The sequence below is a fragment of the Culex quinquefasciatus genome, chromosome 3 (assembly GCF_015732765.1).
Source record: "Culex quinquefasciatus strain JHB chromosome 3, VPISU_Cqui_1.0_pri_paternal, whole genome shotgun sequence".
Lineage (NCBI taxonomy): Eukaryota > Metazoa > Arthropoda > Insecta > Diptera > Culicidae > Culex > Culex quinquefasciatus.
The window spans coordinates 123,753,974-123,777,521 of NC_051863.1; the positions used below are offsets into that span (position 1 = coordinate 123,753,974).

General features: G+C 39.2%; 4 protein-coding genes across 5 annotated transcripts in view; 1 reads left to right on the top strand and 3 right to left on the bottom strand.

Moving 5' to 3' along the window:
• LOC6037612 overlaps positions 1-8,843 on the top strand; it is an 83,239-nt gene extending 74,396 nt beyond the window's left edge. The window contains exons 2-4 of the mRNA XM_038264517.1: positions 1,772-2,617; positions 4,750-5,275; positions 8,121-8,843. Of these exons, the coding sequence (XP_038120445.1) occupies positions 1,772-2,617; positions 4,750-5,275; positions 8,121-8,146 (1,398 nt within the window). The 3' untranslated portion in view covers positions 8,147-8,843. The remainder of the gene's footprint in view (positions 1-1,771; positions 2,618-4,749; positions 5,276-8,120) is intronic.
• Positions 8,844-14,503: 5,660 nt separating this feature from the next.
• Positions 14,504-16,453, bottom strand: LOC6037611 (transcription factor grauzone). Of its 2 annotated transcripts, none has more exons than XM_038265090.1 (3): positions 16,292-16,453; positions 14,817-16,222; positions 14,504-14,755 (listed from the first exon to the last, which is right to left on the bottom strand). In XM_038265090.1, exons 2-3 carry the CDS (start codon positions 16,215-16,217, stop codon positions 14,597-14,599), a joined length of 1,560 nt encoding a protein of 519 aa, XP_038121018.1. In that variant the 5' UTR covers positions 16,218-16,222; positions 16,292-16,453; the 3' UTR covers positions 14,504-14,596. The 2 variants fall into 2 exon arrangements, with proteins under 2 accessions (XP_038121018.1, XP_038121017.1); XM_038265089.1 differs by having other exon boundaries at positions 14,817-16,218; positions 16,287-16,453.
• A 2,036-nt stretch (positions 16,454-18,489) lies between these two features.
• LOC119769228 lies at positions 18,490-22,073 on the bottom strand. The gene is made up of 3 exons (XM_038261156.1): positions 21,781-22,073; positions 21,560-21,714; positions 18,490-18,535 (listed from the first exon to the last, which is right to left on the bottom strand). The coding sequence occupies exons 1-3, from the start codon at positions 21,985-21,987 to the stop codon at positions 18,490-18,492; spliced, it is 408 nt and encodes a 135-aa protein (XP_038117084.1). The 5' UTR covers positions 21,988-22,073.
• A 19-nt stretch (positions 22,074-22,092) lies between these two features.
• On the bottom strand, positions 22,093-22,672 carry LOC119770121 (protein cubitus interruptus-like). Its single transcript, XM_038264449.1, has 3 exons — positions 22,444-22,672; positions 22,219-22,383; positions 22,093-22,152 (listed from the first exon to the last, which is right to left on the bottom strand). The coding sequence occupies exons 1-3, from the start codon at positions 22,477-22,479 to the stop codon at positions 22,093-22,095; spliced, it is 261 nt and encodes an 86-aa protein (XP_038120377.1). The 5' UTR covers positions 22,480-22,672.
• Between the last annotated feature and the right edge of the window lie 876 nt (positions 22,673-23,548).

Below are 23,548 nucleotides of genomic sequence, written 5' to 3' on the forward strand. Positions count from 1 at the left end.
CCAAAAGATTTAAGATCTGACAACCCTATCAAAAGTTATAAGTACTTAAATGTTTTTAACACACTTTTTTTGAGGCCGGATTTCAGATATTTTGATATTAAAAATAAGTGTTGTTTATACACTTTTTTGGGCTGTGTAGTGTACTCGCTATATGAATGCGAGGAAGGCACCAACCACCTAAAGGTTGATTAAGAAACGTTTTTTTTACTGAAATTAGAAAAAATGCTATTTTTTATGGCAGAAATAGAATAAGAAAACAATTTTGCATACACGTTAAACAATTTTAATTACAAGCTTGGTCATTAAAAATGTGATCCCTGAAATAAAACACCAAAAACTGATTCACAGTTTGCAGAACAAGTTTCATGTTACTATCAATTTTCAGTGATTTTTCTGAAAAAATATCATATAAAATTAAATTTTTGTGTTCTTGGAATTTAATTTGCTATCTTCAATTAGGCCATGCTACCAACCGCTGAGTTTAATTCGTAAGCAGAAGAACTTTTAAGATATATAGTTTATAAATAACTATTAGTTTTTCAATAAAAAACTAACTTAATCCACCTATGTGGTTGGAGCCTTCCTCACAACAATGGCTGTACACAAGTGTCATCTATCTTTTAGATCCAGCTTCCAAAAAGTACATCGATATCACTTAAGTGGCCATATCTCGAGACAGGGTTGCCAGATCTTCAATGTTTTGGACTCATTGGAAAGGTCTTTTGATAAGTTAACCAACGTTGGGTCGGATAGTGGACCCGGACATAGTTTACATACATTTAAGTGAGATCCGACTTCAAAAAAGTACATAAATATCACTTAAGTGGTCATAACTCGAGACAGAGTTGCCAGATCTTCAATGTTTTGTACTCATTGGAAAGGTCTTTTGATAAGTTAACCAACGATGGGTCAGATAGTGGAGCCGGACATAGTTTACATACATTTAAGTGAGATCCGGCTTCAAAAAAGTACATAAATACACTTAAGTGGCCATATCTCGAGACAGGGTTGCCAGATCTTCAATGTTTTAGACTCGTTGGAAAGGTCTTTTGATAATCTATCCAACGATGGGTCGGATGATGGACCCGGACATAATTTACATACATTTAAGTGAGATCCAAATATATGTGAAAACACATTTTTATACATAACTTTTGAACTACTTATCGAAACTTCAATCTGTATAAAACTCGATCTATGGGACCCTAAAGCAAGTCGAATGCAACAAGTTCGGGTCAAATCGGTTCAGCCAGGGCCGAGAAACATGAGCTAGTTTGTTGGTCACATACATACATACACACACACATACACACACACATACACACACACATACACACACACATACACACAGACATTTGTTCAGTTTTCGATTCTGAGTCGATATGTATACATGAAGGTGGGTCTACGACGTTTTTATACGAAGTTCATTTTTAGAGCAGGATTATAGCCTTACCTCAGTGAGGAAGGCAAAATTGATACCTGAGGAGTCACATGGTTGAACTGGAGATCAGCGCTTAAGCTTTTCACTTTTTATTGAAAAATGCGTCAACGTTGGGAATCAATCGCTAGACCTTTTACACACGACTCATTGCATTGTTCTCTCAGAAAAAGAGGCTGTTTTACTCTCGGCCGTCTCCTTTGAGTGAGTTTATAGACCTGAATAATTATGAATATTCGATCTGATTTGATTTTAACAATTTCTCATCCACAGAAAAGGAATATCATAATCTCATTTAAATTAAATCTTTTCGTTTTCATCTTCTCTCCACAGATGTCTAGCGGCTGGGAGCTCCCTCCGTCCAGAGTTCGAACGCTAGACTCGTTGCCGTCCTTCGTCGGTAGTGGCGTCCGTGGCCAAAACCGCCCCGGAAGCCCCAGCAGCAGCAGCGAAACCAGCTCTCCGAACTCCAGCTTGCAGCACATCCCAGCGTACAACTACTTCGACAGTCAGCAGCAGGCGCACTACCGGTTGTACTTGCAGCAAAAGTCCGGCAGTGGAAGTGGCAGTGGCAACAGTAGCGGCCAGAAGAACCACAAGAGATCTTCCGGTGGGGACGTTCGCCAGTACCGCCACAAAATGCTGGAACGGGCGGCGTACACCAACCGTAGCTTCATGCACCACAACGAGTACGACTTGCAGCGATCGGGGTTCGTCTTCGAGTCGTCCCACTATGGGTTGGAGTACGGCGAGGAACGTCCCCGGAAGGCCGACCGGAGACGCCACAGTATGCACCACATCGCAAAGGACTCGACGACCGCGAAACCATCCAAGATGGACGATCTGAAGCATCGATTCGATGAGTACAGTTCGTCGGCAGCCGTCGAGAGAGGCGGTGGGGGAGGTCGTCGGCCGAGTCGACACGGCGGCGGTCAGTTTGTCGTGGGAGGTGCCATCGCGGGAGGAGTTGCAAGACTTGGCCATGCTGGAACGGGAGCAGGAAGCAGAAGTCTCGAGGTGTACGACAGTCAGTGGGTTCCGGTGGCGATGACGACGGAAGGAACCAGACGACAGAAGGAGAGAGGAGTACCGACCAACGGTGGGCAAAGTGCCACCAAAACACCAAAACGTGGCTCGAGGTCATCGCAGGGTTCGACGGACAGTAGTCACAGCTCGCATGTGAGTAAATTTAGTTGGTTGTCGTATTGTAACAAAAATAGTAATGTGTTATGTAGTTACTTGCCTTGCTTCCATTGGTTAATAACACAATAATTTGAACTGGGTGTTAAATGGAGACGCATGATATTTCGTAAAAAAATATTTATAAAAGACATCAATACGACTAAAACAACGAACTTGATATCGAAAGCAATAATAATTTAATAATATTTCAAATTATACATAATTATGTAGGTCTATGCAGATAATCTTCAATTTCCTTTCAAAATTTTCGTTTGTTTATTATTTTTTTAAATAAGGAAAACCTTTTATAAATCAGTGAATGATAATTTTTAGCAATCATTTATTTTCAAAAGGTAATTTATACTCGACTTTTCATAATTTTCTTATTGACAAACTGTACAGGGTAATTCTCCGCCAACTCACACAGCAGTTGCCCCGACCCCTCTTCGATTTGCGTAAAACTTTGTCCCATGGGGTAACTTTTGTCCCTGATCACGAATCCGAGGCCCGTTTTTGATATCTCGTGACGGAGGGGCGGTACGACCCCTTCCATTTTTGAACATGCGAAAAAAGAGGTGTTTTTCAATAATTTGCAGCCTGAAACGGTGATGAGATAGAAATTTGGTGCCAAAAGGACTTTTATGTAAAATTAGACGCTCGATTTGATGGCGTACTCAGAATTCCGAAAAAACGTATTTTTCATCGAAAAAACACTAAAAAAGTTTTAAAATTTCTCCCATTTTCCGTTATTCGACTGTAAAATATTTTGGAACATGTCATTTTATGGGAAATTTAATGTACTTTTCGAATCTGCATTGACCCAGAAGGGTCATTTTTTCATTTAGAACAAAAATTTTCATTTTAAAATTTCGTGTTTTTTCTAACTTTGCAGGGTTATTTTTTAGAGTGTAACAATGTTCTACAAAGTTGTAGAGCAGACAATTACAAAAATTTTGATATCTAGACATAAGGGGTTTGTTTATAAACATCACGACTTATCGCGATTTTACGAAAAAAAGTTTCGAAAAAGTTGGTCGTCATCAATCATGGCCGTTCCTAATCATCCGCGACAGACACGGACGACGAAACAAAGAGAAACGCAAAAAGTAACTTTTTCAAAACTTTTTTTCGTAAAATCGCGATAACTCGTGATATTTATCAGCAAATCCCTTATGTCTATATATCAAAATTTTTGTAATTGGCTGCTCTACAACTTTGTAGAACATTGTTACACTCTAAAAAATAACCCTGCAAAGTTAGAAAAAACACGAAATTTTAAAATGAAAATTTTTGTTCTAAATGAAAAAATGACCCTTCTGGGTCAATGCAGATTCGAAAAGTACATTAAATTTCCCATAAAATGACATGTTCCAAAATATTTTACAGTCGAGTAACGGAAAATGGGAGAAATTTTAAAACTTTTTTAGTGTTTTTTCGATGAAAAATACGTTTTTTCGGAATTCTGAGTACGCCATCAAATCGAGCGTCTAATTTTACATAAAAGTCCCTTTGACACCAAATTTCTATCTCATCACCGTTTCAGGCTGCAAATTATTGAAAAACACCTCTTTTTTCGCATGTTCTAAAATGGAAAGGATTGTACCGCCCCTCCGTCACGAGATATCAAAAAAACGGGCCTTGGATTCGTGCAAATCGAAGAGGGGTCGGGGCAACTTTTCCCGATTTCGTGTGAGTTGGTAGAGAATTACCCCATACTTCAGCATATTTTATAAATATATTTTAAGTGATGACCAAAACAAATACCAAAAAGTTTCCAAAAAATGTTTAGCAGACTATTTTCCTTCATTGAATCAATTTTGTGTACAAATCAAGACTAAGTGTTTTTTAGTTCTGTTTTGATTTTGATTTAAGTTTGAGCAAACCTTGCCAGTTTCTGATTGAATTCCTTCTTCAAACCCCCGAAAAATATCAAAACCAACCCAACCGGCAAATGTATGTGAAAGCAGTTCAACCGTGCAAACAACCCAACCCCATATAGCCCACCAGCTTAACTTTCGGCTATGTACTAACCACTAACCTAGGGTTCACGCTAGAACCGACCGCCTGACCGTCCTCAGTTTCACGCTGACCATTGTCCGTTTCCTTCTTTCACGTAACGTTATTTTCAGAGCGCTTCGTCCGGCTCGCTACTGCTGACGGTAGCGAACTTGGAGAACTTTGCCAAGATCCACAAGAAGCACGAGTCCAGCTACGGAACGAGCCGCGCCATGGAGGAATACCTGTCCTCGACAGTCGGGGTCGTCCCGACGGCGGCCATCCTCGACGCCGTGGGCAGCAAGTACAACACCAACATTGTCCTCAAGTCGGCCACCAACCCGGAACATCCGGCGGGGACCAGCTCGGGGGCGGCCATCATCTCGATCGAGGAGATCACGTCCGACTCGCAGTCCCAGCAGCAGCAGGATCCGATGACCTTGGGCCGGACGACGGCAGGGCTGACGAAAGCAACCAAAGATCCGGATTCGGTGTCGATGGCCAGTTCGACGCACTTTACCATGATCAACGGCGTCGGTGGCCCGCAGCGGCTGCCCAAGGGTGGCCTGTGCTCGCGCGGTCGCCAGATTACGGTGCTGATCGTGACGATGAGTATCGTGTTCATGGTCGGGATCTGCGCCGCGGTGTTCTTCCTTGAAAGTGAGTGTTTGTGATTTTTATTGTTTCTATTTTTAACATGTGATTTATAGAAAAGTGAAACTTTAAGAAGGGGAAATTCTCGTATTTTTGGGAGGTTAAGCACTCGCTCCTAACTCCATCCAATTTGCTGATTTTCACTATTTAAACAACCAATTTTGCACAACTTTTGATAGAAACCCACTTCTTATTGAGCTATTTATCACTCGATTTCAGTAAAAAAAAAAGCTTTAAATGAGCTGTAATTGGCACGCTGGTATTAGATGCTGTTATTTAACAAATTAACAAGTCAGTACTACACCTAAAAGAATATCCCAAAAACAATGACATTCAAAGATTACCAGACCACTTACTTCCGTTGCCAGCCCTATTGCCAAATCGTCGTGATGTCGATTTTGAGTTAAATACGCCATTTTATGCAGCTGTAAAGATTTCCAAATTATGATTTTAATCATGAGATATTCAACAAAAACTTGTCACCCTTCACGTTTGACACACCTGCATGCCCGACTACTGTAAACATTTCTAGTTATAACTCAGGGCCACTTCAACGACTTCAATCAATCTTCGGGACAATACACAAAATGATAGGCCCAACAAAACGTGTTGCTTATTGTTTACATTGCGTGCTCTAGTTTTTTTCCACAAGGTTGTAGAGAATTGAGAATTTCATACTTGGACAAATTTGCGCGAGACCTGCGCCACAGCGATCCTTAAACCTTAACCGATTTTTGCTCAAAATTGGCACAGATACTCAATTTTACATTAGGCCGATGCAAATATTTAAAAAAAATTTTGTCCCTCGGCCCTGGCCGAGGTCAAGGGGGGGGGGGCAAAAAAATAAAAAAATATAAAAATTTAAATAACAAGCCATAATCTTCACATTTAAATGAAAAAAGAGTTTTTTAAAATGCATTTTACACTAGTTCAGTTGTTTTGCACTTGAATTTTCATTGAAATTTTGAAGTTTATTGTAAAAATATTTTTTTTGCTCCCTGATTTTTCGGGCCAATTTTGAAGGGGGGGGGGGGTGACAAAAACTTTTAAAAATATTTGTACCAGCCTTAGGTATGTAGGAATGTATCTTGAAAAAAATCTGCTTTTTTGACAATACACTAATGCATTTTAAATGTATAAAATCAATGAGTTGAGAATTTGTAAAGAAAATGTGAAGAATTTAAAAAGGCAGAAAGTCGAATGAAAAAAATCGAATGGACATAAGATCGAAATTTGACAAATTGTACGAAAAGATGTCAAACTGAGACATTTTGATCAGTTAAAAAGCAACAAAAGCAATGAAAAAAATAACAGTGTAATTTGTTTTACTAACCAACGAATTAAACTTATGCTGGATATGTCGTGACTAGAATAACGGAAAACTCTCAGTAATAATACTTAGAATAGATTTGTTTAAAATTAAAAGAAAAATAGGTAAACAAATCGAAGACAGACAGAAACAAAAGAATTCAAAAACTAACAGAAATATTACAGCAACAAGAATAATGTTTTTCAAAAAATATAAAATTATATGAAATATGTTCAAGTTCAACCTTTACTCATATTTAAAAAAAACTCTTATGGTTGAATCAATGAAATCGCCAAAAATAACAGAATGGAAATAATTTAAATTAGAAGAATATTCAAAAATGTTCAAAATTCAGGATACAAGTTAAAAAACTATACATGTATCTTGACATGTATGAAAGACTGGAAAAATCTCATAATAGTAGTTTATGCAACAAGTTGCAAAAAGAGGATTTTTTCAGCACGAGTCGTACATTTATCCAACGAGGTTCACCAAGTTGGATAAATACGAAGAGTGCTGAAAAAATCAAGTTTTGCAACGAGTTCCATACAACATTTTTTGCATTTCCAAAAAACACACACTGAGTGAAATTTTATGTCAAATTTTCATGTATTTTGTCAATAAATCGTTTAAATCAAATTTTTTTTTTGAAAAGTGTTACTTTTCGAAACATGTGCTGAAAAGTTAAACTTTTCAGCACCCATTTGAGTGCTGAAAAGTAGAACTTTTCAGCATTTATTTTGAAAAGTGTTGCTATTCGATTCTGTTATTTTTGGTACAGAAAAGTAGGCTATTTCGTCGTTCAAGAATGACAGGAAAAGGAAGTAGTTTCACGACGGAATTGCAAAAAAATAATTTAGAAACAGTATGAAACTTTTTCCATTAAAACAATAAAATGAATCGCTCTTGTTTGAACGATTGTAAAGAACTCACATAAACATTAAAGTAACATAAATATTTTCTTTTAATTAATCAAGAATTCTCCATTTTGTTTTTCAAATCAGAACTCACACAAATTTCTTGTTTGACTTGTACGGAAAAAACTAATAATGCAAAATGACATAGGGAAAACATGGAAAAAGTTTCATCCACATAAAAAATACAAACAAAAGTCTACTTGAGAAATCGCAGAGAACCACACTCAAGACTTTTTTCAATTTCGATCTATTGTCCTTTCGAACTTATGTCTATCGACCTTTTGGCATACGATCTTTTGCTCATTTTTTTTTTGTGTTACATCCTTTTAGAGGAGATCAACACTCGAATTTGAACAATTTGTGGTAGCTAAACTCAAATTTAAGTAAAAATAAATCGATCGATTTTTTTTCGATTAAATTCAAAGTTTCCAAATGTTGAAAAAATAGGTTGTTTCTTGTTTCAACAAACAAGAGCTTGAAATTTCAAAAAATTAAGTTTTTTATGACAACGAACCAAAAATTTAAGATTGAAATAATTTATTTGAGTAAAAAAATGCAATTCGAATCGAATAAATAATCACTTTAGTATAACTCTACAATAACCACCACTTTTGTTTTATTCCAGTGCGTGCCAGAGAAATGCCCAGATGAAATCGGCAGCCCAAGGAAGTGCCACACCAACCAGTTTGTTGACAAAAACAACAGCATCGAATCCGGAGCATCGCAATAAAGGATCCTCCTGAAACAAGAAGTAACAAAATTTCGAACCCAGAAAATGTGAAACGTCAATCACGAGTAGCCATATTTGAAACCCCCTTACATTTACTAGGAACTAGCTGTAAGATGAAAAACCACGAAACTGCAACGGAGCATTGCTCAGTAATGTCTTACCTTAGAGAAGAAAAAACTTAAAGTTTTTAAGCCCTTTGATTAGTTCGTAGCGCGAAACGTCTAAATTCACACACACACACAGTTGATTACCTTATATTTATTGCAACTTTACAAACTACAATCACTCGTGGCCTCCGCCCATCTTTCAACTCTTGCACCCGATGATGCCCACGATGAAGAGATGATTGATGGGGTCGAGATCGCGACGTTCACGAGGTAATGATTTCATGCTCATTCGTTCCCTGGAAAATAACCCAGTGACGAACCCCCAAAACTCCTGTTTCTACTTTATGTTTTTCCTCTTTGAATAAGTCCACACAATCTTCCTCAACTGATAAACACACACTTCTCAACACTGATACTATACACTACACATTATTATTTTCTGTGATATTTATTAACTTATTTAAATTATGACACTGTAAGTGGAATAGTGAAAATAAAACTAGAAAAATTACGAATCTGTTTTTTGTTCTGTACCGAAACATACCGAAAGTCGAGGGGGACGTCACACCCGCGTTGCGACTAACTTTAGTTTTTACCTCTAAAAATATGTCACTTTACCACTATTTCGTTTATGCCATTTTTCATTCTTTTGTTAGAAAATATTACATCATAAAAGAGGTAACCTTCCAATTTTACACCTTCCAAATTTAAACAACGTTTGTACCTTTTTAGGGGCAAGCTAGCAACATACTCTCTCCGGCAAAGTTGTAATGCAACTTACAGAGTAACCGACTATAAATCCGGTTTTAGTACAGCGCGAAACGTGAATTTTATAAAAATCAAAATAAAAAAACGGGTTTCCCTCAGCCTCTTCCTGCATTAAAAAACATTCAAAACAATGCGAAAGTTTACAGGTGTTTCGTCGAAGTCTGTTGATGTGTGTGTGTGTGTGTGTGTGTGTGTGTGTGTGTGTGTGTGTGTGTGTGTGTGTGTGTGTGTGTGTGTGTGTGTGTGTGTGTGTGTGTGTGTGTGTGTGTGTGTGTGTGTGTGTGTGTGTGTGTGTGTGTGTGTGTGTGTGTGTGTGTGTGTGTGTGTGTGTGTGTGTGTGTGTGTGTGCAACCAACCAAACGGGACCACGCGGTCGCTTCTTACAAATTGAGTTGTTTCCATGTAATTTTTTAAATCTACATTCTATACATGCAAATAACTCGCATAGGCATTTGGATGGTGTTATCTCTGCCGAGCTTCGGTGACCCATTTCTACGCTGGCTAGCCGAGCGTGAGGTACCTCAGCTTTTATCGACAAGGACCCAACGCGTATATAGTTGATAGTACAGTCGACTCTCTGGCTGTCGATCTTCTCGATATCAATATTGCTCCATCTATCGATGAATTCTTCAGTCCCTTCCAGGCCTGCAAAATGTTTCCAACCCAGCGTACACATGAAGCGAACCTAAATGTCAGTTCACTGCTAGCATCTGACTGTAAGCCTACTTACAGTTTGTCTAGGAAACAGTTTGGCCAATGTTTGACAGATCCAAACGCGCTGGACACCAAACCGCCCTTTACGGCCAGCAAAACTGGCAGTGTTGCAAGCGCAAAACATACGTTGCCAGTGCCTATTTATTTTGCATCGACCAGTCTGTTTCCCCTGGACAGTCTGTAAGCCTACTGTGTCCGTTCAACCACTGCCGCCTGACTCGTGCTGGTCGGCTGCTGGAGAATGAGAGACGTGAAAAATGAGCTACACTCACTCAATTCGTGTCGTATGACTGACTCGTAAAATCCCTTCTAAACGCTATTTTGACTATTTTTAAACAATTGAATAGTTCTAGACTGTGCAAAACACTTAAAACAACCTTAACTTATATTCAAAATTGCATTTCCACGCATAAATAGCAACTTTTTGTGTAAAAACTTGTTTCTTTATGTGTGTGCGTGCAACGTCGAATGAGCGTTGGTCGACTACTACCTCGCATTGCAGCTGCTCAGTGAGCTAGGGCACTCACGACTGAGTCGGGTTTGTTTATGTCACGGTTTTGCGGTTCAGTGAATGGATCTGAAAAAATCGTGTATGCGTCGCCGATTTTCGCGTCAGGACCCCTGACATTTTCAGCTCTGGTCCCTTCAAACTGCATACTTTGATTGGCTTTATTCCTCGATATTTTCTCTTGCTTGAAGGATCTCTTCCTCGACGGTCCCTTGGATTCTGTTTGCTTTAAAAATCTCTTCTGGTTGTCAATATTGTCACTATCTCATGGCTTGCATAGACATTTTTCTTTGCGAAACGAAGCTTTGAAGGGTGTTTGACATTAGTTTGTTTTTGTTTGCTGGACGTTGCCATGATTCTCTCCCATAGCTGGGTACCAAGAGAAACATATTTTCAATCGAGTCTTCATTTTGCATCGTTCTGTAAACTGATGATTCTCTTCCTCGACGGTCCCTTGGATATTGACAACCAGAGAGTCGACTGTATCAGTATTTCTAATTCCAGTCATGGCTCACCAAGTCGTGATGGCCTAGTGGTTAGCATTTTTGCTTACCAATCCAAAGGACGGGGATCGAACCCCGACTCGAGCGACTTTGATTTTTTCGTTCATGTTCAGAGTTTCAAGATTTCTACTTCCTATAATTTCTCGTTGGGAGCAGATGAGAATCGAACCCAGGACCATTCGCTTACAAAGCGAACACCGTAACCAGTCAGCCACGGCCGCTCCTTATTTCGTCGAAGTCTGTTGATTCACCTAACATAGATAAAGTGGGTCTCGTGGCGCAGGGGTAGCGGCTTCGGCTGCCGATCCCGATGATGCTATGAGACGCGGGTTCGATCCCCGCCTTATCCACTGAGCTTCTATCGGATGGTGAAGTAAAACGTCGGTCCCGGTTTCTCCTGTCTCGTCAGAGGCGCTGGAGCAGAAATCCCACGTTAGAGGAAGGCCATGCCCCGGGGGGCGTAGTGCCAATAGTTTCGTTTTCGTTTTTAGATAATGTAAAATTCTGGAGTTTTTTTTAAAGGTCCAATAAACCAAATTTCCAGTTTTTCTTTTTGGGTGTTTGTGAAACCGCATTGAGTCAGGGGTATTAAAAAACACCCAAAAAGCAAAAACTGAAAATTTGGTTTATTGGTCCTTTTCAAAAAAAAACTCCAGAATTGTTTGTTGTTCTTTCATGCTGGTATTGCGGATTTCAGAGATTTTGCAACAATCGTGAAAGTTGTATTGCACACTTTGCACCAAATTCTCCACCCTTGAAAATCATAACTGCACACCAAATATTTGCACACTTGAAATCCTACCCCTTCTCCCACCCGCTCGCCTAGAGTGGAGCGTGTCTCGACTGAGCTTTGTTGCTTTCGACCACTTTAGAACAGTTTCAAACTAGGGTGTGTGTCTTGAATAGTTTTTTTTCTGCTGTAGTTTGAGGTGTGCACTTTGTTGGAGAGCTTTTCACAACTTGCACGATTGTCTAAAAATCTCTGAAATCCGCAATAAAAAGCTCTCCAACAAAGTGCACACCTCAAACTACAGCAGAAAAAAAACTATTCAAGACACACACCCTAGTTTGAAACTGTTCTAAAGTGGTCGAAAGCAACAAAGCTCAGTCGAGACACGCTCCACTCTAGGCGAGCGGGTGGGAGAAGGGGTAGAATTTCCAGTGTGCAAATATTTGGTGTGCAGATATTATTTGCAAGGGTGGAGAATTTGGTGCAAAGGGTGCAATACTAATAGTTATACTTACAATTACAATCGCTATGGAGTTTTTCTTCTAGTAGAACGTAACAACGTGTTGTATAATGGCATCTGTTATTTACTAGCTCCAGAAAATCAGTGGCAGCTGGCAGTAGTTGCTGGCGACAACAATGAAGACTTACGCGCAAGCAAGGAAAGAAGAAAAAGTGTACCTTAGGAACGACCAATTAGTACATATCTGGAGTTTTTTTTTGAAAAGGTCCAATAAACCAAATTTCCAGTTTATGCTTCTTGGGTGTTTTTGATACAGCCTTGAGTCAGGGGTATTAAAACACCCAAAAAGCAAAAACTGAAAATTTGATTTGTTGGACCAAAAAAATCTCCAGATATTGAGTACACTCAAACCCCGATGGTTTGACACCAACTGTTGTCAAACGAACGGGATCACGTTTTAGTTTGACACCCGTTTTACACGGAGTTCACACACACTACCAAACGTTTGTTTTGATAGTGTGCGTGAGCGCTGTGTAAGAAGTGACAGTTCGTTACTTTTTAGTTTGACTTTGACCAGCCAACGGGGTACAAACTAAAAAAGTGTCAAACGAAAAAGTGACCAACCACCGGGGTTGAGTGTATTTGAATATTCCACTTCTCTCTGGAACGACGATCATAATATATTTGAGGAATTGGGGTGCAACTTAACTAAATAATGTCTTCTGGACATTTCTTTATACCGACTTTATTGCACACTTTGCACCAAATTCTCCACCCTTGCAAATCATAACTGCACACCAAATAACGTCATGATTCGAAATCCGGACACTTAGTACCATATTATTTTTGTTATAGCTGGCAAAAAATCACGTAATCAGTTGGAAATGTAGAAATATCGTCAGGATTTAGTATAAACAGTCAATTTTAAGAGAATGCATGCAAAATATGTTTTTTCTAAAAGTTTTTCATCAGAATTTGAAAATTAAAATGACTTGTTGTGCTTCGAATCCCAGACACTGTTAAAAGCTGATTCGAAATCCGGACACTTTTGCTTCGAATTCCGGACACTCGATTTTGTTTATAAATCGCACAAATTTGGACTGAAATGTTAGTGAATGGCATTCTTTAGGTCTCAAATAAGCGTTAACATCAAAACAATCGATAGTTTATATAAAAAATGGCTAGAATTTAATAAAATCAAAAACATACATTTCTGCTTTGCCTTGCCGGTGCTTCAGACGCCTATGAAATATATCCGTTGAAATGTTTCGCATTTTTGGTAAACTTATAATTTTATTTTATTTAATTGTTTTGGCATTAACTACAGCGTTCAAACAAACTTTAAATGAAAGTTGATGTTAGAATTCATCAAATAACACAGTTTTGACATTCATAATGCGAACTTATATCAAAATAATTGATAAAACAAGTTAAAGTGTCCGGGTTTCGAAGCGTCCGGGAATTCGAATCATGACGTTATTTGCATACTTGAAATCCTACCCCTTCTCCCCCTTGCCACGAGTGGTGCGTTTCTCGACTGAGCTTTGTTGCTTTCGACCACTTTAGATCAGTTTCAAACTAGGGTGTGTGTCTTAGATAGTTTTTTTTCTGCTGTAGTTTGAGATGTGCACTTTGTTGGAGAGCTTTTCACAACTTGCACGATTGTCTAAAAATCTCTGAAATCCGCAATATTGCGGATTTCAGAGATTTTGCAACAATCGTGAAAGTTGTAAAAAGCTTTCCAACAAAGTGCACACCTCAAAATAAAAAATAAAAAAGGGACCATCCATAAACCACGTGGACACTTTAGGGGAGGGGGTTAAGTCGATTGTCCACGATCCATACAAAAAAGTCCACGAGAGGGAGGTGGGTAACAGATTCCCAAAAAAGTGTCCACGTGGTTTATGGATGGTCCCTAACTGAATTTTCAGCAAAATTATTTGACGTTTCAGTTGTTTTTACAACTATTTTACTGAAATTTCAGTAAATCATCTGTCAAAGTGACAAAAATCAGTTAACTGACAGTTCAGTAAAATCTAAATTGCTGAATCGTTAACTGAAATTTCAGTAGATGAAATCTCAGTAAAACCTTACTGATTTTCAGCAAAAAAAAATTGGTGTGTAAGAATGGGATAACCGGCGCTAAGGGACTGGGCTTTTTTTTTGGGTTTGGAGTAGCCGGTGCCCTCAGGGAGGTTCTCCCGGGGGGGGGGGGGGGGCGTTTACCGAACCATACGATTTTGGGCAATTTGAATATCAAAATTCAAGGTTTTTGATAATGGACATGAAAATGGCCATTTCGAAAGCCACAACCTTGAGTGGCCAGTTGGACCCACAATCGTCAGTTCGAATCCCGGGCCGAGATCCTTCAGACGTAGGAATCTTACAAGAGAACGCCAAGCCCAAGTTGAAAGCCACTTCGAAGACTCTATTTCTACGAATAGCTCGAAACTTTCTCAACACTTCGTACAAAAAAAAACTCATTGAACTCAGTAAGAAATAGTTTTTTCCCCGACACAAATACTTTCGGAATAAAGATTCCTGCCAATTCTTTGACACAATACCCAACCATTTCACCCCCTCACGCATCCTTCATCATCCGCTTGCGCATCTCGGCCTCGTACTCGACCGGGTGGGCCGTCTTCCGGTGCAGGTACTGCTTGTTTTTCGTGTTGAACCGCTCCGTGCAGTGGTTGCAGCTGTAAATGTCCTCGCCGGTGTGGTGGATCGCAATGTGTTCCTGCGTAAAATGAAGCAATTAGTTTTTAAATTTGAAACCGGGGTTTGGAGCTTCGACTAACTCTCATGTGGTGCGGCCGCTTGAACTTCTTCTTGCACATATCGCACTCGTAGCGGCTTTCGGTGTGCGCCCGGCGCACGTGGCAGTTGAGGGCGTCCTGGTTGCGGACCTGCTTGCCGCACAGCTCGCACGACAGCGCTATTTCTTCGACGTGCATGCGGCGCATGTGTTTGGTGAGGCAGTACTTGTCGGTGAGCCAGACGGAGCAGACGCTGCACTGGACCTTGTTGTCGAGGCGCGTCCCGAGGTGGCCCTGGACGTGGGTTTCGAAGCACTGCTTGGAGCGGAAGACGCGCGCGCAGACGTCGCAAACGTGCTGTTCGCCTTCGCCGTGCATCGCCACGAGGTGCTTCTTGAGGGAACCTTGCGAAGCGAGGACTTTGGGACATTGAGGACACGGCACGGAACCGTGCGCGACCATGATGTGGGCGTTGAGATGGGCGTTGGACACGAACGGTTTGAAGCAGGTTTCGCACTTGAAGTGGCGGTTCTCTTCCGGCGCGTGGACCTCTTTGGTGTGTTCTTTAAGAACTTTGCTCGAGCTGTAACTTTTGTTACAAAGTGCACAATGGAACGCGTCCGGATTCAAATGCAGTTGAATGTGCTCAATCATCCAGCACTTTTTGTAGATCTTCTTGTTGCAACACTTGAGATAGCCCGGCTCGTTGTGTACGTACTTGTAGTGCTTCCGCAGCTCGGTGAAATCTTCCAGCGGTTCCGCGCAAACATCGCACGACAGCTTGTAGTGCTGCAGAACCAGCTTGTCAATCGGCGGATTATCCAAATCCTGTTCCTTCTTGATAATTTTTGGTTTCTTAGCCATCAACCGGTCCTTCCTCTTCGTATACTTCCGCTTCGGTTTAACGTCCTGCACAAACTCCGTCCCCTCTTCGCCCTCACCCTCACTAATTGAATCCGTAACGTCACCCTCCCCATCCTCTTCCTCCTCCCCATCATCCAGCACCCAATCCTGATCGCCCTGAATCCGCGTTTCACAATAAGTGTCCACCCCGACCCACTCCGTTTCGTCCGGCTCGTGCTTAATAAACTCCTGCTTGATCGTCGCGCCTCCGTCCGTACTCAACCCCGACCCCGACGCGACCATCGTCGAGCGCAGAAATTGCTGGTTACGCAGCACCTGCTCCGCGTACTCGTAGAACCCGTCAACCGTTTCGCGGCACGTCTCACAAATCAAACCCTCTGCTCCGCGCCCTCGGACGATCTGGAAGTAGAAGATCTTGTCCACCTTCTGGCGCATCGCGTCGTCCTCCGGACCGACCGGCGTGATGGACGAGTTCTTGCACAGGCACAGCCCGCAGGCTTTAATCGCAGGTGCAGACGTGGCCGGTGGTGGATCCGCCTCCGCCGGGACTTGCTCCGGCTGCTCTTGCTCGAATTCCATTCTGTAAACAAAGGTTCCGTTATGCAACCTTGAAGTGCTAAATAGTCCCGATTTAGAAGGATTTCTCACCTGTTTTTGGTGCAATTTGAAGGGGCACACACGGAAAAGTGTCCGCGCACCGCAAACCGTTGAATTGTAGCGGAATACGTGCCGGAAATTACGAAAAAAGTAGAGAAAATGAAAATTTTAGTTTTTGTTGTTGTCTTTCACGAATGAAGTGACAGCTGTTGAAGTTTAACAAACGTCAACAGTTTCACATCAACAGTAGAGGCTCACACAACAATTTGCATTCAGCTAGAAATGGGTTAAAATGAAATTACGCACGCTTGCAACCTAGGTGCTTCTCAAATTTGACATCAAGTACACGCTTACCAAAAAGAACCAAAAAATGGTAATTATCATGATTTTTGGAGTACAACTCGGATAACACTTTTTTTGGTAAAGTGGGTCGAACTGGCGAAATCATGATTTTCATGAACTGCCGAGTTCGAGCATGGCGAAATCACAGAGTAACCCAGAGGGAGCACTGGCATTTAATTTATGGTTGCGTTACGCGGTACATCGTGGTACATCCCCCCTTCAGCAACACTGTTGATTGTCTCCGAGAAAGTTGACGTTTAAAGCGTTACATTTTTTTCGCAGCAACCAGGTTCTAAATTTAGCTGTCAAAATTTTTCACAATCTCTCAATCAACAATGTGGATTTTCTGAAGACTATCGCGGACCACATCTGGTATATCCAAAGTTTCGTGGAAGTTTTGGAAAAGGACCAACTTGTAGCTGTCTAGGAACCACCTCCTCTCACTTGTGGGCCAAGTTCCGCCAAATAATTACTTGGATTACGTGTTGGAAGTTTCATGCTGGCAACGCTGTGGCTCGAACTGACCAAGTTCTCACTGGAGATGTGGTTTCGAGTAATTAATTCCAATTCCAACGGAATTCCAGTGGAATTTTCTGAAAACTAAGCTTTCTTTAAAGTGAAAAATTGTGCGAAATTGTTTGGGACAGTTTTCGTAGCTGTAACAGGACAGTTTTTGGGAAACGACGTAACATACTACTAGAAACATTGGATAAGTAGATGGAATCTTCTTATTTCTATGTTTAATTTTCATTTATAGTCTTAATCTTGGGACTATGACTAACCTACGTCAGGTTTTCCTCTTTTTTCCTCTGTTTAATAAAAACTGCGAAGATTGCATGGCATGCGACCCCCCCCCCCCTCCCCCCCTTGACCTCCCCCTTTTGTCCTTGCTAACACATTCATTTTCCTTCACAAAGACATATATTTGTATGGAGTACTCATAAAACCTCAATAGGACTTCGAGTAGGATAAACTTCGTCAGATTGCACTCATGGATCCCCTGGACGTTGGGCAACCTGCCTTGGGTAGGCAATAAGAATTTGCCTGATCCACGGGCGGCAATTTGAGATAGCGAAACAAATACCCGGAAGGAAGCATAGTTTTCATCCCACCGCCAAATCATTTGGGTAGTCCTGAGGGCACGGCTGAGGGACACTTCAGGCATAAACTGGATTATAACTTTTAACTGCTTCCCAAGCTCCTTAAAAAAACATAAAACTTGAAAGGAACAAAATTACAAATCAGTCATCAAAACATGGCACTTGTCAAAACAAAACAAAAAAATCTGAAAAATCCTGAGTTTACTATGATGAAAATTTTTCTTCATCAACCCCGTAACGCTCAAAACATAACGCTGAAAGCCGCTACTTTTCCAAAGGGTATACAAGTAACGGAGCCACAAAATGTGACTGCTTTTGTTTTGACTGTTCTCTCTGGATTACTCTGTGGCGAAATATTTCACTGGCTTTAGAGGCTTTGTAGGTTGCCTATCTTTGGGCGCTTTAGGTTTTTCTTTTGGAATCCGAAATAAATTAAAATTGAAAATAAATTAATAGCATTTTTTTTTATTTTTATTCATTAAAGCATGTTTCGTGAAGTACAATATATTTATTAATTATTCATCTGCAGGTCCGACCTTTTCTGTTACCGTGACCTGAATGAACAGGAGAAGGACCAAGCGTTGCTGCTGGAGGTTGTCCGGCCGCCAACGTGATGTTCACCGATGTACCGATGACTTCCTTCGAGGAGGAAACTGGGGCGAGGAAGCAGTTTTGTCAGGCGACTTCTGCTGGAAATCGTCACGTCCAACTTATTTTCGGCAATCTCACCCTCTTCGACCTCCTCAAACGCGATTGATGGAACTTGCTGGCTGGCCTCTATCCATTGCCGTAGACATTGAACTGGACCGCTGCTAACTTCCCGGTAGGATCGGATCGTCGAACGACGAGTTGTAGTAGCTGCAAGGGCGCATCGGCCAGATCGAGCTCCGTAGCGATGCTTGGCTTCTCTGCCAGCTGATATCCGCCGAGTGCATGTTGAACTAAGAACTGCTCGTGGTGCTGTTGCTGCTATCCCGCCGTAGCTGATCCGGGTTCAGGTCACGTTCGACATCATCGTGTTGTTGTTGCACGACAGCGGCAGAAGTCGTAAAACTCCCATCCGTCGTATGGCAGTTCAGGGTTGTTACGGGAAAGTCGAAAAAAAATCCGCGCCAAATCCGCGCCGACCGAAACCTATATCCGCGCGAAATCCGCGCCATATAAAAAAAAATCGCGACCAATATTCAAGAAATGTTATTTCCAAAGAAAAAACTAATACAGAAAGCATTTGATAAAAAATTAAACTCGTTTTATGTTTGAAGGAATGAAAGCAAAAATCCTTTTAAAAATACCTCAAAAAACGTCAAGAAAAGTGTCACCAAAAAAACTATTTGCAAATCAGAAGGACACTACAATAATTTTGACCAATATAAACAAAATAGAAAATTATCAACCAATATAAACAAAATTTAAAAATCTAATTTATTTATTCATTATTTAACTTCAAAAATGTTGGCTAAAAAAACCAAAATCTAAAATTTTATTATGATTAAATTTTAGATTTCGAAATTCTATAAATTCAAAATCTATGTATTTTAATACAGATTGTATTACAAATTTCTCACTAAAATTTCATTCCAAAATAATTTGCATTTCCAATATTTGAAATATTTTCTTCTAAAAAATTAAGAATTCAAGAATTTAAGGATTTTTAGAATTTAAGAATTTAAAAATTTAAGAATTTAAGAATTTAAGAATTTAAGAATTTAAGAATTTAAGAATTTAAGAATTTAAGAATTTAAGAATTTAAGAATTTAAGAATTTAAGAATTTAAGAATTTAAGAATTTAAGAATTTAAGAATTTAAGAATTTAAGAATTTAAGAATTTAAGAATTTAAGAATTTAAGAATTTAAGAATTTAAGAATTTAAGAATTTAATAATTTAAGAATTTAATAATTTAAGAATTTAAGAATTTAAGAATTTAAGAATTTAAGAATTTAAGAATTTAAGAATTTAAGAATTTAAGAATTTAAGAATTTAAGAATTTAAGAATTTAAGAATTTAAGAATTTAAGAATTTAAGAATTTAAGAATTTAAGAATTTAAGAATTTAAGAATTTAAGAATTTAAGAATTTAAGAATTTAAGAATTTAAGAATTTAAGAATTTAAGAATTTAAGAATTTAAGAATTTAAGAATTTAAGAATTTAAGAATTTAAGAATTTAAGAATTTAAGAATTTAAGAATTTAAGAATTTAAGAATTTAAGAATTTAAGAATTTAAGAATTTAAGAATTTAAGAATTTAAGAATTTAAGAATTTAAGAATTTAAGAATTTAAGAATTTAAGAATTTAAGAATTTAAGAATTTAAGAATTTAAGAATTTAAGAATTTAAGAATTTAAGAATTTAAGAATTTAAGAATTTAAGAATTTAAGAATTTAAGAATTTAAGAATTTAAGAATTTAAGAATTTAAGAATTTAAGAATTTAAGAATTTAAGAATTTAAGAATTTAAGAATTTAAGAATTTAAGAATTTAAGAATTTAAGAATTTAAGAATTTAAGAATTTAAGAATTTAAGAATTTAAGAATTTAAGAATTTAAGAATTTAAGAATTTAAGAATTTAAGAATTTAAGAATTTAAGAATTTAAGAATTTAAGAATTTAAGAATTTAAGAATTTAAGAATTTAAGAATTTAAGAATTTAAGAATTTAAGAATTTAAGAATTTAAGAATTTAAGAATTTAAGAATTTAAGAATTTAAGAATTTAAGAATTTAAGAATTTAAGAATTTAAGAATTTAAGAATTTAAGAATTTAAGAATTTAAGAATTTAAGAATTTAAGAATTTAAGAATTTAAGAATTTAAGAATTTAAGAATTTAAGAATTTAAGAATTTAAGAATTTAAGAATTTAAGAATTTAAGAATTTAAGAATTTAGGAATTTAAGAATTTAAGAATTTAAGAATTTAAGAATTTAAGAATTTAAGAACTTAAGAATTTAAGAATTTAAGAATTTAAGAATTTAAGAATTTAAGAATCTAAGAATTTAAGAATTTAAGAATTTAAGAATTTAAGAATTTAAGAATTTAAGAATTTAAGAATTTAAGAATTTAAATTTTATTGGAGATTTTTTTAGATTTCCATTTTTTTTTAAATTTAATATTTTTTATTTTCAAAATTAGATTTTTTTTAATTTTAATTTTTTTTAATTTTGATTTTTTCTCTAAATTTTGAATTTTGGATTTTTTAGTTTTTTGGAGTTTTGAATTTCAGATTTTTAAAATTCTGAATTTAGAAATTTAGGATTTTTTAAATTACGATTTTAGAAATTCAAAATTGGTTGAATCTGAATTTTAAAAATTGATTCAAAAAAACTATTAAATATAAAAAAAATTTCGAATTTTTGATAGAGCAATAATTTTGGAATGTTCTGATCTTTTTATTTTTCACCAAGAATGTTTAAATTTAGAAAAATATTTCTACGGGTAAATCCCATCTACAATTCAAAGGCAAATTGAATAAATCCACTAAAAAATTGAAAATAAATAAGGGTTAAAAAAAACATTACTCAAAACTCAAAAGAAATTACATATTTAGAGCCGGATATACTAAGAAATGAGTTAAGTGTAGTAATAATTAAATTTAAGAAATTCTCAACCATACATTTGAAAAATAATCTCTACATAATCTTCATCTTAATTTTTCGACGGTTCGTACTAAGAAAATACAAACAATCATTTTCAAAAAAAATCTATTAATAAGAAATTGAAATTGCAACTCAATGAAAAAAACAAACTTGAAAGTAATTTTATCTATTTATTTATTAAAATTGCCATCCGCGCGAAATCCGCGCCTGAGCAAAATTAGTCAGCAAATCCGCGCCAAATCCGCGCTATCCGCGCGAAACGCGCCATCCGCGCGACCCGCGCCGTCCGTAACAACCCTGCAGTTGTTCTTGGCGAGGGGCGATGACGGAGTCGTGCCCGATTCGGTTCTTGAACCGATTCCGAGTACTTCCGGTAGGCGGGCACCAGCTGTCGTTGTGGCCGGACCACCGAGGTCAACAATTTCCCGCAGGACGAATGGCAGATCGGCGACTTGGAATTAAAGAGACCATAAGTAAGACAAGCTTAATACGTCACAAGGTCAACTTTCAAACTCACCTCCAAATCCTCGTCCGCGTACGGCCAAGCCGGATCAACTTCGAGACTGCCCAGCTGCATGCTGCCGCCGTCGCAATCGTCCATCAGCCTAGCAGTAAGCGCCGAGATCGACATCGGACTACTGATCGGCGGTTGACCCGGCGAGTGTGCGTCCGACTCCGACTTGATGATCCGACTGCTCATGCTCGTTGTCTTGCCACTCTGCATGTCCTCCGGGGGTTTCCGTCAACATGTGGTTCCAGTCTTCCCTGTCGTCTCCCTCGCCGTGGTGGTATCCGTTGCCCTTGTGCTTCTTGTTCATGTAAAAGTCCGCTACGTGTCCGGATTGGTGTAGCGCTTGCTACAAACAGGGGCTTTGCAGACGTAGTAATTCTGAAAGTAATGCAACGGTTAGCGTGAGGCCACAGCACAGGCACAGCTCGTTAAAACTTGTCTTACCGCAATGCTGTAGGTGCGGTTCTGGTGTTTTGCATGGTCGGACACGTTGTTGAACGCCTTGCTACAACCCGGATACTCGCCGGTGTACGGCTTTTCGCCGGTGTGTGATCGCAGATGGGTTTTGAGGTTCTCAAGCCGGGAGTATGCCTTGCAGCAAACTTCAAACTACAAAAAGGAAGCGAGGTTAGAACCTGACATTGGGTTTAGCTGATGATTTGAGGTGACCATGGCCGACCCGTTCGAAGGACTTCTCTTGTGCATTAGGACGTGCGGGGATGGTTCACGTATGACGCGGGATGTCTTCTGCAGAGCATTGCTTGTGCTGTCCGCCTCTTGTCGTTTCACTGGTTGGACAGGAGGTTGTCTATTCCTGCTTATTGCTAGAGAGATCGTTGATTTGCTGGAAATAGAAAGTTCGGTGTTAGTTAGTGCTGATCGGGAAATCCACTGACGAAGCTTTTTACCTGCGACTTGGCCAAAGAATGTCCCAGCTGCAGCGGATGGTGAAGCGGGAACATGCTGGCTGTATGCAGGTGATGTCCGGGTAGACCCGGCAAAAGCACCGGTCCCAGCGCACTATCCGACAGATGTCCGTACGAGCCGCTAGTACTGCTGCTATGGGAAGCTTTCACCAGCGAGAGCGTGGAATTCCGGTTCGAAATAGGCCAATCCGTGCCCTGTGCTGCCGCGCTCGCTGATATCCTCTGGTTCGGAGTGGCTCGGAATCTCTAGAGCCGGCCTAAAATTGAGAATAAAGTTAGTTGCATAATAATTAGTACAGCACATAATTGGTCGTAACCTAGGTCATACCGGTTCAAAAGCGGTTGATCTCGGGTTCTCGCGGTTGGTGATGGTATCGATACGAAAATACGGGAAGGTTCAACCGGCGACGTTCACCTCTTTTGCACATCTTGGTTGAGCGATCACAAGAAGACCTAAAACTAGAATAAAATAATTCGTAAACCTGTTTTGAAAAAAAAAAATAAAAATAAAAAAATATTAATTTAATAATTGAAGTGAATTTATGAAAAGAAAACCCATCACTGATCGATTATATTGCCAAGAAATCATTCCACCGGTGAACCTGTTCCCCTTGCCAACTTGGGCAGACAATCCGTCCACCCGTTGGTGGATTCCTCCTGCAAAACATTGCCCAGGAATCCGTTCACCGGTGGACCAGTACCTCTTGCCGACTTTGGCAAGCAATCCGTCCACCGGCGGACGGATTCCTTTTGCGTTCTTGTCCAGTAATCCGTCCACCGGTGGACGGATTCCTCTTGCGTCCTTGACCAGTAATCCGTCCACCGGTAGACGGATTCCTCTTGCGTCC

What these genes read in the sequence shown, in the direction of transcription:
- LOC6037611 (XM_038265090.1), bottom strand. Translation starts at nt 16,217, where the DNA reads ATGGAATTCGAGCAAGAGCAGCCGGAGCAAGTCCCGGCGGAGGCGGAT. An exon ending in AGCGGCCGCACCACATGAGA is followed by an intron (nt 14,756 to 14,816) that starts GTTAGTCGAAGC and finishes CATTTTACGCAG; the next exon opens with GAACACATTGCGATCCACCA.
- LOC119769228 (XM_038261156.1), bottom strand. Translation starts at nt 21,987, where the DNA reads ATGCAGAGTGGCAAGACAACGAGCATGAGCAGTCGGATCATCAAGTCG. An exon ending in ACGCGGACGAGGATTTGGAG is followed by an intron (nt 21,715 to 21,780) that starts GTGAGTTTGAAA and finishes TTTAATTCCAAG; the next exon opens with TCGCCGATCTGCCATTCGTC. An exon ending in TCGCCAAGAACAACTGCAGG is followed by an intron (nt 18,536 to 21,559) that starts GTTGTTACGGAC and finishes GCGCCCTTGCAG; the next exon opens with CTACTACAACTCGTCGTTCG.
- LOC119770121 (XM_038264449.1), bottom strand. Translation starts at nt 22,479, where the DNA reads ATGCACAAGAGAAGTCCTTCGAACGGGTCGGCCATG. An exon ending in CTTCGAACGGGTCGGCCATG is followed by an intron (nt 22,384 to 22,443) that starts GTCACCTCAAAT and finishes TCCTTTTTGTAG; the next exon opens with TTTGAAGTTTGCTGCAAGGC. An exon ending in ACCGCACCTACAGCATTGCG is followed by an intron (nt 22,153 to 22,218) that starts GTAAGACAAGTT and finishes CATTACTTTCAG; the next exon opens with AATTACTACGTCTGCAAAGC.